Here is a 16,823-nt window from a genome sequence, read left to right on the forward strand (position 1 = left end):
CCTTGCCAGGAAGCAAGCTGCAACAGTGTGTAAACAACACTGAAAAGCTCCTATGGCATTTCAAGGTCCTTGCCAGGAAGCAAGCTGCAACATTGTGTCCATAGCTCCATAGTCTGGATGGCCCGCTTGAAAGAGTCAGAGTTTTCCCTGGCAGTTCGGCCTAGAAAGCCAGAATTTTAAAACAGCTTTTCTTATTCCTGCTACAGCTGAAAACCGAAATGATTTACTCTAGTCTTTCCCAAGCATTTTTAGGCTTTTTGTGGATGCAGTTATCCACATTGGGTGCCATTCTGTATCATGAACAGTCCTGTTTGTTTGTGTTTCTGTCCTGCCCAGTACCTCACAGCTGTTCAGCCCCAAAGAAAATCACACATAGGTCTCCATAAATTATAAGCTGATTGGCCCATTAGCTCTAGCCTCTCACTGGCTAATTCTCAAATCTTGATTAACCCATTTTTCTGGTCTATGTTAGCCATGTGGCTCAGTACCTTTTTTCAATGGGGCAGATCACATCCTGCTGCTTTGATGGTCTGGGCAGGAGTGGGAAGAATCAACTTCTTCCTTCCCAGAATTCTCCTGTTCTCATTATATCATTTCTACTTCCTGTCTGGCTTTCCCACCTATATTTCCTGCCTGGCCAATCAGCATTTATTTAAAACATGATTGACAGATTACAGACAATTCTCCCACCCCAGGAGAGGCTGTCTGAACTGGCATTGCCCTGTTGTCAGGTTGATGATTGTCTTAAATATCACCATAGATCCTTTATCTAGCAACTGATGGAAACAGGCACAGACATGTGGTGGAGCACTGAGCTGAGCTCCCAAAGTCCAATTGAAGAGTGGGAAGAATGCGAATATGACCCAAGAGGTCAAGAGCATGATTAAGATACCCACTGAAACAGTTTACCTGAGCTAATGAGAGCTCACCAACTCCAGACAGGCAGGAAAGGAACCAACATAGGACCAGACTAGACCCTCTGAATGTGAGTGACAGTTGTATGGCTGTGTCAGACTGTGGGGCCAATGGCAATGGTGCCAGGATTTATTCCTACTGTTTTTAGTAGCTTTATGGGAACCCATTATCAATGAATGGATACCTTGCTCAGCCTAGATAGAATACGGAGAGCCTTGAACCCTCGCTAAAAAAAATGTACTTTATACTCTCTATGGAATGAAGGGAGTGTGGAGTGGAGGGAAAGGTGGAGGGAGGGATTGGGAAGAGGGGAGGAACTGGGAACTGTAATTAGTATGTAAAATGAAATAAAACATATTTATTTAAAGAAATTAAAGAAAGGTCTAAATTTCAGTTCTCTCATTTGCATTATGAGGAGGTTAGACTAAATGTCATCCAATGTCCCAAAGAGCCTAAAAATTCAAAGTCAATATAAAAGCCAATACCTACACTGTCACGTTTTGGGATTTCAATAGTTATAAATAACCCTAAGAGGAGGATCAGTATAATCCCTTCATTTTACAGCAAAGGAAAAGGAGGTTACTTAATCTATCCAATGTTGCTGAGCTACTCAACTACAATTCATAGATGAGAATTCTGCAGTATAAAGGGTAATTGCCTGAAGGATGTGATCTACTTTGTTTTGTGGTGAAAAGATTTCCTGAATAGTAATTAAAAAATGAAGAAGTACAATAAATAATTTTATTTAATATCAAATATTGTGAAAGTTTGATTCAGGTAGTTGTTCACAGAGCCTCCATATGGCTCGCTTGTTTGCCTCCTAAGCCGGGAGATATGTTTTCCTTTTTCTTCTATCTCTTTTTGATATTGGGCCTAATTCATCATTTTTTTTTAGATTTATTGTTTAAAAATTTCATACATGATTATATTATAGTTTGATCAAACACAACCTATTCTCTCACTCAAATAACTTTTATTCCCTCCACCATATTTTATTTCAGTCAACGTAATTCTTTTCTTGCATACATGGGTGTCGAATGTTCTTCTCCCCATGCCTGCTTGCAGTATCAATGTTTGTTGAAAATCCATTGGTGATCAGGCTAGCAAGCTTAAAATACATGGCTTCTCTCTTCTGCTTCTCAATCGCCCTTCTGAAAACTGCTGTGATTTATTCCAAGCCTTATAAAATCTAAAATGTTTCCTGAGATTTAAAAATCTGCAACTAATTTTTAAAATTAGGTTTTAAAGAAATAATAAAAGATAGATGTAAAATCATGAGCTTGTCATAGGTTTAAGGTAATTTTTATAGGAAAAAATATATTCTAATAGCTAATTTTTGTCCTGCTTGAAAGAACATTTTTGTATAAACTAAAACTTCCCCAAAATAACATAAAAATTAGTGTGTAAGATAAATACCATAAAGCTACAGATATGGAGACAATTATACCTAGATTATTGATTTAACAAGGGATAAAACTGACTCATAAAATTGTCACTTATACTTCAGTCTTTGTTGGAAATTTTCAAAATCCAATAAAGACATAAATTTGAGATTGCACAGATTTTCCATTGTTATTTATTATGTAATAGATTTACTAATTTCCAAAAACAAACTACAAAAATAAACAAATGGAAAATTATCGTGTTTTATAATCAAAGTAAAACAAGGAGAGAGAATAAGATAAAAGAAGCAGATGACAGAAGAAGGTCATAAAATGAATAGCTCCTTGGCTTATAAAAAATAGAAACATAAATGTCAAATTAACTTTGTTATATGGTATAGGTAGTCTAATAACAATTTTGAATCACAGGAAGGATTAATGTGCATAGAAGTCCACTGATTCTCTGTCATTGATGGTGGTTATTCAATTTACTGATACTTCAGACCTTAAGGCATGGGCTTTCTATGGCAGCTGGTGCCAAGCTCCCAGAGGTGTCATTTTCAAACCAAAAAGACAAGATAAGAGATTGCTTTACTTACAGAGGCCTGCTTTTGAGTGATAAAACTCCCCCTTATCCATCTTAGATTTATGATACTAAAGATAACACTCATTTTCCATGCTGTCATTAAAATGAAATGCTGCTGCTAATATCTTTAAGTTTCCAATTTAAAACATACATTTCTTTTGATCTATGACTTTTGTAACAATTTTTTTAAGATCATCTCTTGTAGAAAATCCGTCTTTGCCTCCACTAAGCCCAAATATTACAAATAAAAAGCCAGTTTTCAATTGATCTTAATTGTTACAACATTTTTCACTAAGGGAAGTCAAAGATAATAGACCATTCACTAAAATGTTTATTTTACCCAACTTACATAACATGCCCTTATTTCAAGCACAGAGATAGCAGCTTTTGATTTTGAGGCCAGCCTGTTATACAGAGCATAGAAATGCTGTATTGACACTCCACAAACAAAGAAATGAAAAATATTAATTTTACCTATTTTTTATTATAAACTACATTTTAAACAAACTTCCAAGGAAAGAAACTGATATAACTCTAAGACCTCAATTGGTAAAATTTCTACATCTACCTAAGTAAATTGATCTTAAAAGAATCTATGACTGTTACATGTTGTTAATTGTCTCTCAAAAACAAAAAATCAATTTCATTATATGTTTTCACTATAACACAATTACTATATAACAGACCCTAAAATAAGTCAGCAGTAATAAATAATATCAATATTTGCAATATTTTTCTTTTAGAAAAAAGCTCTATTTTTTGTTATTTTAAAATATTATATATGGGATACAAGGATCATACCTAAATATAATAAAAGCTATTTACAGCAAGGCGACAGCTAACATTAAATTAAACGGAGAAAAAATCAAAGCCATCCCACTAAAATCAGGAACACGACAAGGATGTCCACTCTCTCCATACCTCTTCAATATAGTGCTTGAAGTTCTAGCAATAGCAATAAGACAACATAAGGGGATCAAGGGGATTTGTATTGGAAAGGAAGATGTTAAGCTTTTGTTATTTGCAGATGATAAGATAGTATACATAAGCGACCCCAGAAACTCTACCAAAGAACTCCTACAGCTGATAAACACCTTTAGTAATGTGGCAGGATACAAGATCAACTCCAAAAAATCAGTTGCCTTCCTATACACTAAGGATAAAGAAGCAGAGAGGGAAATCAGAGAAGCATCACCTTTCACGATTTCCACAAATAGCATAAAATATCTTGGGGTAACTCTGACCAAGGAAGTGAAAGATCTATTTGACAAGAACTTTAAGTGTTTGAAGAAATTGAAGAGGACACCAGAAAATGGACAGACTTCCCTTGCTCTTGAATTGGGAGGATCAACATAGTAAAAATGGCAATTCTACCAAAAGCAATCTATAGATTCAATGCAATCCCCATCAAAATCCCATCAAAGTTCTTCACAGATCTGGAGAAGACAATAATCAACTTTATATGGAAAAACAAAAAACCCAGGATAGCCAAAACAATCTTATACAATAAAGGATCGTCTGGAGGCATTACCATCCCTGACTTCAAACTCTATGACAGATCTTCAGTATTGAAAACAGCTTGGTATTGGCATAAAAACAGAGATGTTGACCAAGGGAATCGAATAGAAGACCCGGATATTAACCCACAAACCTATTAACACCTGATTTTCAACAAAGGAGCTAAAAGTATACAATGGAAGAAAGAAAAAATCTTCAATAAATGGTGCTGGCATATCTGGATGTCAATCTGTAGGAGAATGAAAATAGACCCATATCTATCAGCATGCACAAAACTCAAGTCCAAATGGATTAAAGACCTCAGTGTAATTTCAACCACACTGAACCTGATAGAAGAGAAAGTGGGAAGTAGGTTACAACACATGGGCACAGGAGACCACTTCCTACGTATAACCCCAGTAGCACAGAAAATAAGAGCAACATTGAATAAATGGGACCTCCTAAAACTGAGAAGCTTCTGTATTGCAAAGGACACTGTCATTAAGAACAAAAGGCAACCTACGTATTGGGACAAGATTTTCATCAAAGTTCTGATGTCCAAAATATATAAACAACTGAAGAAACTAGAATTTAAAATGCTAATTAGCACAGTTAAAAAATGGGGCACTGAACAGAACAGAGAATTCTCAACAGAAGAACTTCAGATGGCCATATGACACTTGAGGTCAAGCTCAACCTCCTTAGCTATCAAGGAATTACAAATCCAAACAAATTTGAGATACCATCTTACACCTGTCAGAATGGCTTAAATAAAAAACTCCAATGAGCCTATGCTGGAGAGGATGTGCAGTAAGGGGTACACTCATTCATTGCTGGTGGGAATGCAAACTTGTGAAACTACTTTGCAAATCAGTGTGCTGGTTTCTCAGGAAATTCGGGATCAACCTTCCCCCAGGATCTAGCAATAGCACTGTTGGGAATATACCCAAAAGATGTCCAATCATACTACAAAACCATTTGCTCAACTATGTTCATAGCAGCATTATTTGTAATAGTCAGAACCTGGAAACAACCTAGATGCCCCTCAAAGGAAGAGTGGATAAAGAGAGTGTGGATTATATATGCATTAGAGTACTACTCAGTGGTAAAAATCAATGACATTTTGAATTTTGCATGCAAATGGATGGAAATAGAAAACACTATCCTGAGTCAGATAACCCAGACCCAAAAAGATGAAAATGGTATGTATTCACTCATAAGTGGATTTTAGCCATAAATAAAGGGCATTGAGCCTATAATGTGCTCATTTCAGCGAGTCCTTATCAGGAAAAAAAATGACTGAGTTTTCAACAAATTTCAGAAATATGTTTAAGCAAAATTTTAAGGAACATTTTAGATTCAGTAAAAGAATTGATTATTATTATAACCCACAGTAAAAGTAAGTTTCTTTTTTTTTTTTTACTGTTTTTGTTTTTTAAGACAAGGTTTCTCTGTAGCTTTGGAAACTGTCCTGGAACTAGCTCTTTCATCTCCCTCAACTTCTCCCCAATCTTACCTAGCTCTCTACCAACCCAATGTAATTTTATTTCTTTTTCTGTCTCTCAATAAAAGAAAACTAACTCAAATAAGCAAACAAACAAAAAAAATAGACAAAAAGTACAAAGCCCAAAAGGAACACACACATACACATATGGAGATCATTTTGTGTTGAGAAATTACTCCTGGGAATGAAGAGCAACCTGAAATGTGGTTAATATAAAAGGGCTTTTCCACAAGAGAAAATGGATTTTTCCATTTTCCAGTAGGTATCAATTGTAAACACCTTCTTGTTTGAGGGTGAGACTTTTAAACAATGACATGACACATAAATGTGATGATAATGTATCATTGAAATCCTCAATCTAATATCCTCTCCACTGGAATTAAATTTTTTTACTGCTGAAATACTTGGAAATTATTTTATCTCTATTAAAACACAAAAAAGTATAAAATGTTATAAAAATTAGGTATAACTCATTATGTTAACAAATTAAGTAAATGAGAAGTGATGGCAGATTGTTTATAAAGATATACCAAAAAGAAAATTTCCTACCTGTGCCTAAACAAAATGACTATTATAATATTCCTAGTAAATTATGTTTAGAGGATGTGCAATCCTGTATTTCAAATACTATCAGCTACTGTATTAGGTTTACCTTTTACAAATATGCTACTAGTCATAGTAACATGACTAGTTTAACCTTATAATTAAAGCTATGAAAACATAAATAGAAATAATCTATTTGTATTGAGGAACTAGGAAAGGATCACTTACTAGATTCAGGATCAGAGTTACCATCTCCTTCAGTGCGGTTGTTTGGAGCGCCATGATCAAAGTACTCTTCCTGAGGATATCCGAGAGGCAGGGCATGGGATGTGCTGGGAAGGCTGCCTGCATCATGGTCTCCCAATCCACCATCACTGATGCTTTCCTGAGATCCTTCTGGTAGGTGAAATGTGACCCGTCGCTGGGACTGAAAGGAAAAAGAAATTACAAGGTTTCATCAATGTCTGAATAATTGCTTAATTCATCCAATTTATGAAATGTATTATTTCATCTATCTGGTAAAACCACATAAAATTATCTTCCACTGTGCAGAATTTCAGGAATTTTTTTTAAACAGGCAGATGTTTTCAAAACAGTTTACATGGTAGCAGTTTTGCCTTTGTTATATTTCTAAATAGAGCAAATCCAAAAGAGGTAAGAGCAGAAACATTTTCTAATCATAAGAGTCTGTTGGAGTTTATGATATTTGAGCATGCTACAAATTTTTGACCATCATTTTAATATAGAATCCCTTAGTAGTATTTGACAAAATTCACCTTTTGAATATCAAGAATAAATATAAAACAGCTTTATAGCTTTTCTCTGATATTCAAGTGAACTAAAACAATGGTGACTTTATTTAATATTATGTACTGTAAAAGTAATTTTTTTATATTTTTAGAATAATCTATTGGCCAGAATTTTTTTTTAGAATTCATCTACTTTTATTCTATTCTATAAAAACACAAATAGCCACATGTTGTATGGAGAGGGCCTGCTGTTTGTCCCAGCTGCCCAGCTAGCTTACACCCAAAATAGCCACACAGAAACTGTATTAATTTAAACACTGCCTGGACTTCTTATTGGCTAGCTCTTACCTCTTAGTATAACCCATTTCTATTAATCTATATATCATCACAAGGTCATGGCCTACCAGCAAAGTCTCAGCACATCTATCTCTGGTGGCAGGTCCATAGGACTCTCTCATGACTCTGCATTCTTCCTCCCAGAATTCAGTTCTGTCTTCTCCTACATAAGTTCTGCCCTATCTGGCCCAAAGCAGTTTCTTTATTCATTAACCAATGAAAGCAACACACAAACAAAAGGACTTCCTGCATCAGCCACATATTATAGATAACTGCTATTGATAATTATAAAGAGAAACTAACAAAATTATTTTAAGTACTAATAACAGCAGAATATAAAATGGCTAAATAAGTTAAAACAGATAAATGAAGCATAAGTTATTAAGTGTAAGAAGTCTATGAATTCTAGAAACAGAAATATGCTAACCAGATGCAGCACCATTTAAGTTCTCAGTATTACTATTTTATACAGTAGCTCATGTACAAAAATAGCCACCTGATTGCACTTCACTTCCTGTTTTCACAACCTTCTGCATCTGAACCAAATAATTCTGGACTGGGCCAGTATAATCAAACTTACAACACCTGCTTTGCTTTCTTTGATTAGTCATGATAGTGAAAGCTAGCTCTATTCTGATGTGTCTGAGTACAGAAGGACCTATATTACTAGGAAGCACAAACAAGTGAAGTGGCAGACAACATAAAAGAAAAATAAAAGTTAAAATTAAAAAAAAAACTGTTTCAGAATAGAGACATTATAAACTGGGAAGAATTCATAGTAGATATTTTATATAAAGTTCTTAATTGAATATACTATAGTCTGGATAAGACCAAATTCCTCAATTTTCTCACGGTTGTCCAAAGATTCTTCTAATCAGCATCAAATAGCCTAGAAAACTATGCCCACATTCCCCCAAATAATGGAACATTGATGTTTGTATTTTTGTTTAGAGTGTTGGTCACAAGTTTTTATGGATAATGATCAGGAGAAAAGGCTAAACAAAGGAGATTATATTCAGGGTTTTTTTTAGTAGAAAAAAATAGAATATGCTGTGGGATAATGTTCTTGTACATTGTAAACATTTGTCATTTGTATTGGTTTAATAAAACATTGATTGGCAAGTAGCCCAGCAGAAAGTATAAATGGGGTGACCAGACTAAGAAAATTCTGGAAAGAGGAAAGACAGAGACACAGTCTTATGCCGCCATACACAGTCTCTGCTAGTCGTATGCAGAAAAAGCAAGATGAGAATGCCTTTCTGAGAATAGATAATAAGCTTCATTGCTAAAAAATAGATAAGTATTATGGGTTAATTCAAGTTGTGAGAGCTAGTTAATAATAAGCCTTAGAAATAGGCCAAACCACTTACAATTAATAAAAGTTTTGTGTATTTATTTGAGACTTAATGCCTTTGGGACTAGGTAGGACAGAAACTCTGTTTAAAAAACTTTCATGAGTTCAGTTTATATGTTTTGGAATTTAAAATGGGAGGGTGTAAATGTTTTTTATTTCCTCATCTGATAACATACAATATACAAACATATATGCATATAGTACTTAATTGATTAATTTGCATCCTGATTATTTTTATATTCCTAATTTCGAGAGTATGTTCATAATAAAATATGAAAAGATTAATTGCTATGGTATATTTAATGTGCTTATAATCAGAAACCTTTCATTATTTCTAATAGGATTCTAATGATATTTTATTATAGCAATATAATAATATTGGCACCTGTAAGAGGGAGTAGCAAGTAGTGTTGTGTTGTTTGAGGTATTTGCAGCAGAATTAACCCATAGCATAAAAAAGCTAAATACAAGGAAAATCTGGAAGATTGTGGTGGTACACAACTTTAGTCATAGCACTAAGGAGGTGAGGGAAGATAGATATCAGTGATTGGGAACCCAGTCTGATCTATATATCTTCTCCTAGACTTGTCAGGGCTACAAAGTGTCAAGTGTGGTTCTGTTCATACATCATCATCATTAACACAATCATCATCATCTCTTTTAACAATGAAATAAGGAATAGTTCAGGGAAATATTGTCATTTTTGCTATTTTTTACAATGTATTAGTTATTGCATGAATAATTTCTAGATAATAAGATTGGATGTTATATGCTTAAACTATAATATACATTTTAGGATCTATGCATTACTCCAGGAAACTTTTTAAAAAGGTGGAATCATTTTTAATTAACTAATTTATTTATGAAAATTTCCACCTCCTCCCATTTCCCTCCCACTCACCCCACTCCCCTTCGCTCTCCAGGACTAAAAGAAGTCAGGGTGCCCTGTCCTGTGAGAAGTCCAAGGCCCTACCACCTCCATTCAGGTCTAGGAAGGTGTGCATTCAAACAGACTAGGCTCCCAAAAAGCCAGTACATGCAGTATAATCCAAACTCAGTGCCATTATCATTGGCCTCTCAGTCAGCCCTCATTGTCAGCCACGTTCAGAGAGTCCAGTCTGATCACATGCTAATTCAGGCCCAATCCAGCTGGCCTTGGTGAGCTCCCAGTAGATCAGGCACACTGTCTCAGTGGGTGTATGCACACCTCGCAGTGCTGACTTCCTTGCTCATCTTCTCCCTTGATGTAGGTGGGCCTTCTTTCTATTGATGTTTGTCTTTGTTTAGAGTGTTGGTCACAAGTTTTTATGGATAATGATCAAGAAAAAAAGCTAAACAAAGGAGATTATATTCAGGTTCTTTTTAATAGAAAAAAATAGGATATGCTGTGGGATAATGTTCTTGTACATTGTAAACATTTGTCATTTGTATTGGTTTAATAAAACATTGATTCATTGTTAATTAATAAAGAAAACTGCTTGGCCTGATAGGTCAGAACATAGGTAGGTTGAGTAAACAGAACAGAATGCTGGGAAGAAGGGAAGTGAAGCAGCCAGCCGCCATGGAGCCAACCACCAGGTCAGACATGGTGAATCTTTTCCTGTAAGCCACCACCTCATCATGCTACACAGATTATTAGAAACTGGTTAGTTAAGATGTGAGAGTTAGCCAGTAAGTGGCTAGGACTAATGGGCGAAACAGTGTTTAAAAGAATACAGTTTCCGTGTTATTATTTCCGGGGCTAAGCTAATTATGCGGGAGCCGGGTGGGATGAAATGCAGGCCTGCTCACCTCCTTACTACACTCCCTCCTTCTGCTCTTCATCTGGACCTTGGGAGCTCAGTCCACTGGGTCTTTGTCTCTATCTCCACCTATCACCAGATGAAGGTTCTATGGTGATATGCAAGATATTCATCAGTGTGACTTTGGGAAAAGGCCAGTTCAGCCACCCTCTCCTCTATTGCCCAAGGACCTAGCTGGGGACATCCCCCTTGGAAACCTGGGAACGCCTTCCTCTAGAGCCAAGTCTCTTGCCAACCCTAAAATAACTTCCTTAATTAAGATATCTTTTTCCTTGCTCCCATACCCACCCTTCCGTCATCTCAAGCATCCCATTTCCCCAAGCTCTCCCCAATTCTCCCTTTCTCCTTTCTCTCTTCCCATATTCCCTTCTCCCACCCCATCCCCACCCCTGTCCTCTCAACTTTTGCCCGGAGATCTTGTCTACTTCCAATATCCAAAAGGATAAATATGTTTCTCTTTGGGTTCACCTTCTTATTTAGCTTCTCTAGGATCACAAATTATAGGCTCAATGTCCTTTGTTTATGGCTAGAATCCACTAATGAGTGAGTACATACCATATTAATCTTTTTGAGTCTGGGTTATCTAATTCAGTAAAGTGTTTTCTATTTCCATCCATTTGCATGCAAAATTCAAGATGTCATTGTTTTTTACCACTGTGTAGATCTCTAATGTGTATATGTGTCACACCTTCTTTATCCATTCTTCCATTGAGGGGCACCTAGGTTTTTTTCCTGGTTCTGGCTATTACAAATAGTGCTGCAATGTATATAGTTGAACAAATGCTTCTGTAGCATGATTGGGCATTTCTTGGGTATATTCCCAGGAGTAGAATTGCTGCCTCCTGGGTCAGGTGATTCCCAGTTTCCTGAAAAACTGCCACACAGATTTCCAAAGTGATTTCACAAGTTTGCATTCCCACCAGCAATGGATGAGTGTTACCCTTATTCCACATCCTCTCCAGCATAGGTTATTATTGGTGTTTTTAATTTTAGCCATTCTGACAGGTGTAAGATGGTATCTCAAAGTTGTTTTGATTTGCATGTCCCTGATTCCTAAGGAAGTGCAACATGACCTTAAGTATCTTTTGGCCATTTGAACTTCTTCTGTTGAGACTTCTTTGTTCAGTTCAGTACCCCATTTTTTAATTGTTTTAAGGTGGGAAGTACTCTGCAACACATGGCCACAGGAGACCACTTCCTACGTATAACCCCAGTAGAACAGACAATAAGAGCAACAATGAATAAATGTGATGTCCTGAAACTGAGAAGCTTTTTTAAAAGCAAAGGACACTGTCATTAAGACAAAAAGGCAACCTACTGAATGGGAGATCTTTGCCAACCCCACATCAGACAAAGGCCTGATCTCCAAAATATATAAAGAACTCAAGAAACTAGACATTAAAAGGTGAAATCTTTCTTGGATTTTGCCCATTTACTACCATATTTCTGCTATTCATTATATGTAGGGCATTGTTCATGAAATAGAGAAAAGAAAGGCATTAGGTCTTTAATAATCATCATTATTATAAAGGCATAATCTGAACATCAGTCTGATTTTTATTTTCATATTCATCACTTACCTTACATTTGATCAAGGTAGAGGAAGGTAACAAATTCCATGTATATGAATATCCTATATTTCATCATCTGTGAGATATGCTCTTATTTATTAATACTAATGATATTTAGTAGTTCATTGGAGTAAATAACAATGTTGTATTCTTAAAAGTACAGAGTTTTATAATTGTTTATAGGAAGCATAGCTGTTGAAAATTTGAAGTTTAAAAGCACTATATAAGCCTTAATTTTATTTTTATTTATTTATATACTCACATATTTATTGTTCTCTAATATAATACATTCTAATCAGAGTTTACTCTTTTTCCTCTTCTCCCAGTCCCTCCCCTTACCTTTCTTTCCTCTTCAGGTCCAATCCTCTGTTTCTTTGAGGGTATGTGTCTAGTATTATTGTAATTTGTTAAGCTTTGATAGTCTTATAATCAAAAATGGTCTCAGATTAGTGTGTTAAGAAATTGCTTCAAAACAGAAAGTAGACTCTGGCTAGGCAGTTTAAAATAGAAGATCCCACAAAGAAAAGTACATGGTTATTTCCTAGTTGAAAACTAAAAAAAAAAAAAAATCCTTGAACATCTTAGTAGCAAATGTTGCCAACAATTTTGTGGGTTCTGACCTCCTCCCTGGTGAGTAAATAATTCAAGGTGACCTTTTCAGAGGTAGTAATGATATGAGAAGAAAATCATGAATGGAAGAGTAGGCTAGAGATACAATATTCCAATTGTTCTTGTTAAGGGACCCCCACAGCATGTCAGAGTCAACTTAAGCCATGCAGAAACATATACAAAATAACTGGCTCTTTAATTAGCTACTGTATGTTTCCTTCCTAAGAATGCTCAACCCTAGAGCAGAAACTTCCATGGCCACAAGCTGGAGAGTGGCCATGCAGTACCATAGAACTTGTAAATCACCTTACATTTCTAAATTCAGAAAAGTAAATCTCGGGGCTGGAGAGATGGCTCAGAGGTTAAGAGCATTGCCTGCTCTTCCAAAGGTCCTGAGTTCAATTCCCAGCAACCACATGGTGGCTCACAACCATCTATAACGAGGTCTGGTGCCCTCTTCTGGCCTGCAAGCATACACACAGACAGAATATTGTATACATAACAAATAAAGAAATATTTAAAAAAAGTAAATCTCTTCCTTTCTAAGAAAGTTTTCCTTGTCTTTTTAGGATATCCCACGTTTGAAGGTTATTTATTTATTTTTTTTTCTCTGAAACTACCCTTTCTCTTGTGTGGCTGTTTTGTCACCATGTGGCAAGCTTGCCAGCCTGAATTAAAGGGAAATCTTTTTCTACCATTCCATTCTTCTCTTTCAGGTAGGTACAGAGGTTTTAGATCTTGCCTGTCTAGGGATTTTTTTTCAAAAGTATAATACAAATATCCTTAATTTTAAAAGAAAAAATAATACAAATAATGTGTAAAATATGTGCACATTTTTGACAATAAACACTAGTTATCCTCTAGAACAGCTTCTACAACCGTGTTGTGAAGTAGAATAGAAATCTTTATTTATTAATGGTTTAATGGTAAACCTTTAGACTTTCTGAGACATTCTATGACCTTCAACTCACCATTACAAAGTTCAACTTATAAAAACTGCTTCAGAAAATATAGATGTTAGTAAATTCCCATTTGTTTGTTTTAAACAGTTTTAATCTATATCAAATCTTATGTGTCTGGAAAGACTAATTTTGTTCAAACTTTTAAAAACATTTTCCCTGTTGGACAGAATTTGCAGAAACCCTGATGGAGGATAATTTTCTCATTCCAACATAACAACTTTAGATCATTTTCTCACTAAGAAACTAGAAGTGTTATAGTTCTAGGTTTAACTTTACTCACTTTCACATGCTAGTTATTATGATTAATATATTTTCAAGTATTTCAAGTAAAATATAAAGATGTATACTTATTATTCTTTTAGAAATTAAAAACCTTGAAAAATAGGTTGATAAGCTTACAAAATATTTCATTATAAAAATTCATGCATCATTGATTTTACATAATTTAAAGTCAATATAATACTCCATGCATTATCTAAATGACTACACATAAATAAAATATACTGGCCTAAAACTATAATTTATTTTCTTATAGTTAATAACTACTTTTAAAAATATAAATTTACGTAAATACACAAGTATTATATTCCACAAGTAGAATATTTTATGTATCAATATTTTAATAATATATTAGAGTTAAAATGATAATAGAACAAGATAATAAAAAAATTACTGGCATAAATACATGGAATTGATAGCTTAACCTCTATGTTTAAGGTGTCAGTAATCTCTCCTTTTAAAACTGAAGTCCCCTGTGAATAGTATATATAATGGAAAATGATAGAAGTGGTGGCTATGTACATTATTTGTGGATGTAAAGAGAGTGATGCAATATATATCTGTCTATACTAAAAATGGCAGTGTAATTTAGTACTAAGATATTATTCTATTCTGTGGTAGTACCTTTTAAAAACCATTGAAAACAAATGCCCCAAAATACATGTGTTATAGGTTTATACATGTATCTTAAGATTCATTGAATATTCAAATGATATATGAGAGAGAATAAGTGAGTATATGTGTCAACCTCAGAGAATAAAACTCACTGCCTTTGCTGACCAACCTGAATGTGTTTAAAAACACAAACACACCATTACTATTTCAATTTTGAAAATTATTTCTTCCACTTCAAACTTTCCCACATATTCATATATACTTGAAAACCCATCTGCAGAACAGACGCAGTGACAAAAGATCTTGTTTATTGTCTCTTCTATCATTTGTACTCCAAACAAATGGAAATACTAAACTTAAAATCAAGGCAATGGCTCAGAACTAGAAAGACAAGAGAGAGGGGTCTCTATTCAAGAGAAAAATAAATCCAAAGTTATATTTTATTTTCCTAACAAATTAGTGTCAAGCTTCATGGTCAATCCTATCATTTTTTGGTAGTCCTGAGTCAACTTAGAGGTTTGACACTTAAGAGGGATTCAGTAGCTATTTATTGAATAAATGAAAGAATTAATGAAATGACCCTGATCTATGATAGTTAGATGTGTGCAGAAGCACATAACACAAGTCAACCATGATATTTTATTACCTTTGTGATTCTGTTTTTTTTAAAATACATTAATAGCTCTTATTGAGTCAATAAACAGCGTGGAAAATTTTTCCTTAATTCATGCACTGTTATCAACTATCATGTTATTCAATTATCCTTCAGTGTGACCTGAGGCTTCATTGTAGTTCCAGAAGCATAGTTACCAAAGAGCTTACAAGCAAATGTGAGCAATCTGACCAGACTTCCCTTTCAATAGAGCATCTTAAATATGGCCTACTTGCATTCAAAGGCTGTATTCAACGGTGGGAGTGGGGATGGGGTGGCGGGAAGGGAGAGAGGAGAGAGAGGGGAGAAAGGAAGGATAGGAGAGAGCTTGGGGGAGTGGGAGGTTTGAGATGGAGGAAGGGTGGATATAGGAGCAGGAAAGAAGATTAGAGAGCCATTTTAGTGTTGGCAAAAGACTTGGCTCTAGAGGGCATCCCAGGTGTCCACGGGGATGTCCCCAGATAGGTCCTTGGGCAGAAGAGGAGAGGGTGCCTGAAATGGCCTTCTCCCATAGTCACACTGATGAATATCTCAAATATCACCATAGAACCTTCGTCCGGTAATAGATGGAGACAGAGACCCCCATCAGAGCACTGAACTGAGCTCCCAAGGTCCAGCTGAAGAGCAGGAGGGAGAAGATGAGCAAGGAAGTCAGGACCGCAAAGGGTTGTTCCACCCAGTAAGACAGGGTACCTGATCTAATGGGAGCTCACCAAGGCCAGCTGGACTGGACTGGGCCTGAACGAGCATGTGATCAAGCCAGGCTCTCTGAATGTGGATGACAATGTGGGCTGACTGAGAAGCCATTGATAATGGCACTGGCACTTGTTTCTACTGCATGTACTGGCTTTTTGGGACCCTAGTCTATTTGGATGCACACCTTCCTAGGCCTGGATGGCGGGGGGAGGGCCTTGGACTTCACAGAGGGCAGTGTACCCTGCCCTCTCTTAAGACTGGAGGGAGGGGAGGAGGGGGAGGAGAGGGAGTGGAAGGGAAATGGGAAGAAGGGAGGAAGTGGAAATACTCAAATTCATTTGTTAGAATTTCTCAAGTGTAGAACATGATAAATTGTTTACCAAAAGATATAAAATAATCTAATATTCAATCACATCATGGATGTTTGAGTTCTTTCTCAATTCTACTTTCAAAGTCTATGATCTGATATATATATTTTTCTGTTTTTATAATTTAGCAGTCCAAGAAATATCACTTACATGAACATGCATGTATGTACACATGCATCCTTGCATACATTTATGTGTGTGTGTGTGTGTGTGTGTGTGTGTGTGTGTGTGTGTGTGTGTGTATTTCTATGTGTGTGTAACATCAATGTAAATGATCCACTTGAGTCAAGAAGGGGACATTGTATATCACCTGGAGCTTGGGAGCTTGGTGCTGGGAACTGAACTAAGGACTTCTGTAAAAGCAAGAAATACACCTCTTACCTGCTGAGTGAGCCCTCTACCC

The 16,823-nt window shown here is 35.7% G+C and overlaps 1 protein-coding gene across 2 annotated transcripts in view; it reads right to left on the reverse strand.

The window, feature by feature from the left end:
- The window catches only part of Pcdh11x (protocadherin 11 X-linked), a 607,940-nt gene that overhangs the window by 190,080 nt on the left and 401,037 nt on the right, over positions 1-16,823 (reverse strand). For both annotated transcript variants that reach the window (XM_075957257.1, XM_075957256.1), the window contains exon 6: positions 6,656-6,854. In XM_075957257.1, the coding sequence (XP_075813372.1) occupies positions 6,656-6,854 (199 nt within the window). The remainder of the gene's footprint in view (positions 1-6,655; positions 6,855-16,823) is intronic.

This window comes from Microtus pennsylvanicus, chromosome X (genome assembly GCF_037038515.1).
Source record: "Microtus pennsylvanicus isolate mMicPen1 chromosome X, mMicPen1.hap1, whole genome shotgun sequence".
NCBI classification, from domain to species: Eukaryota; Metazoa; Chordata; class Mammalia; order Rodentia; family Cricetidae; genus Microtus; species Microtus pennsylvanicus.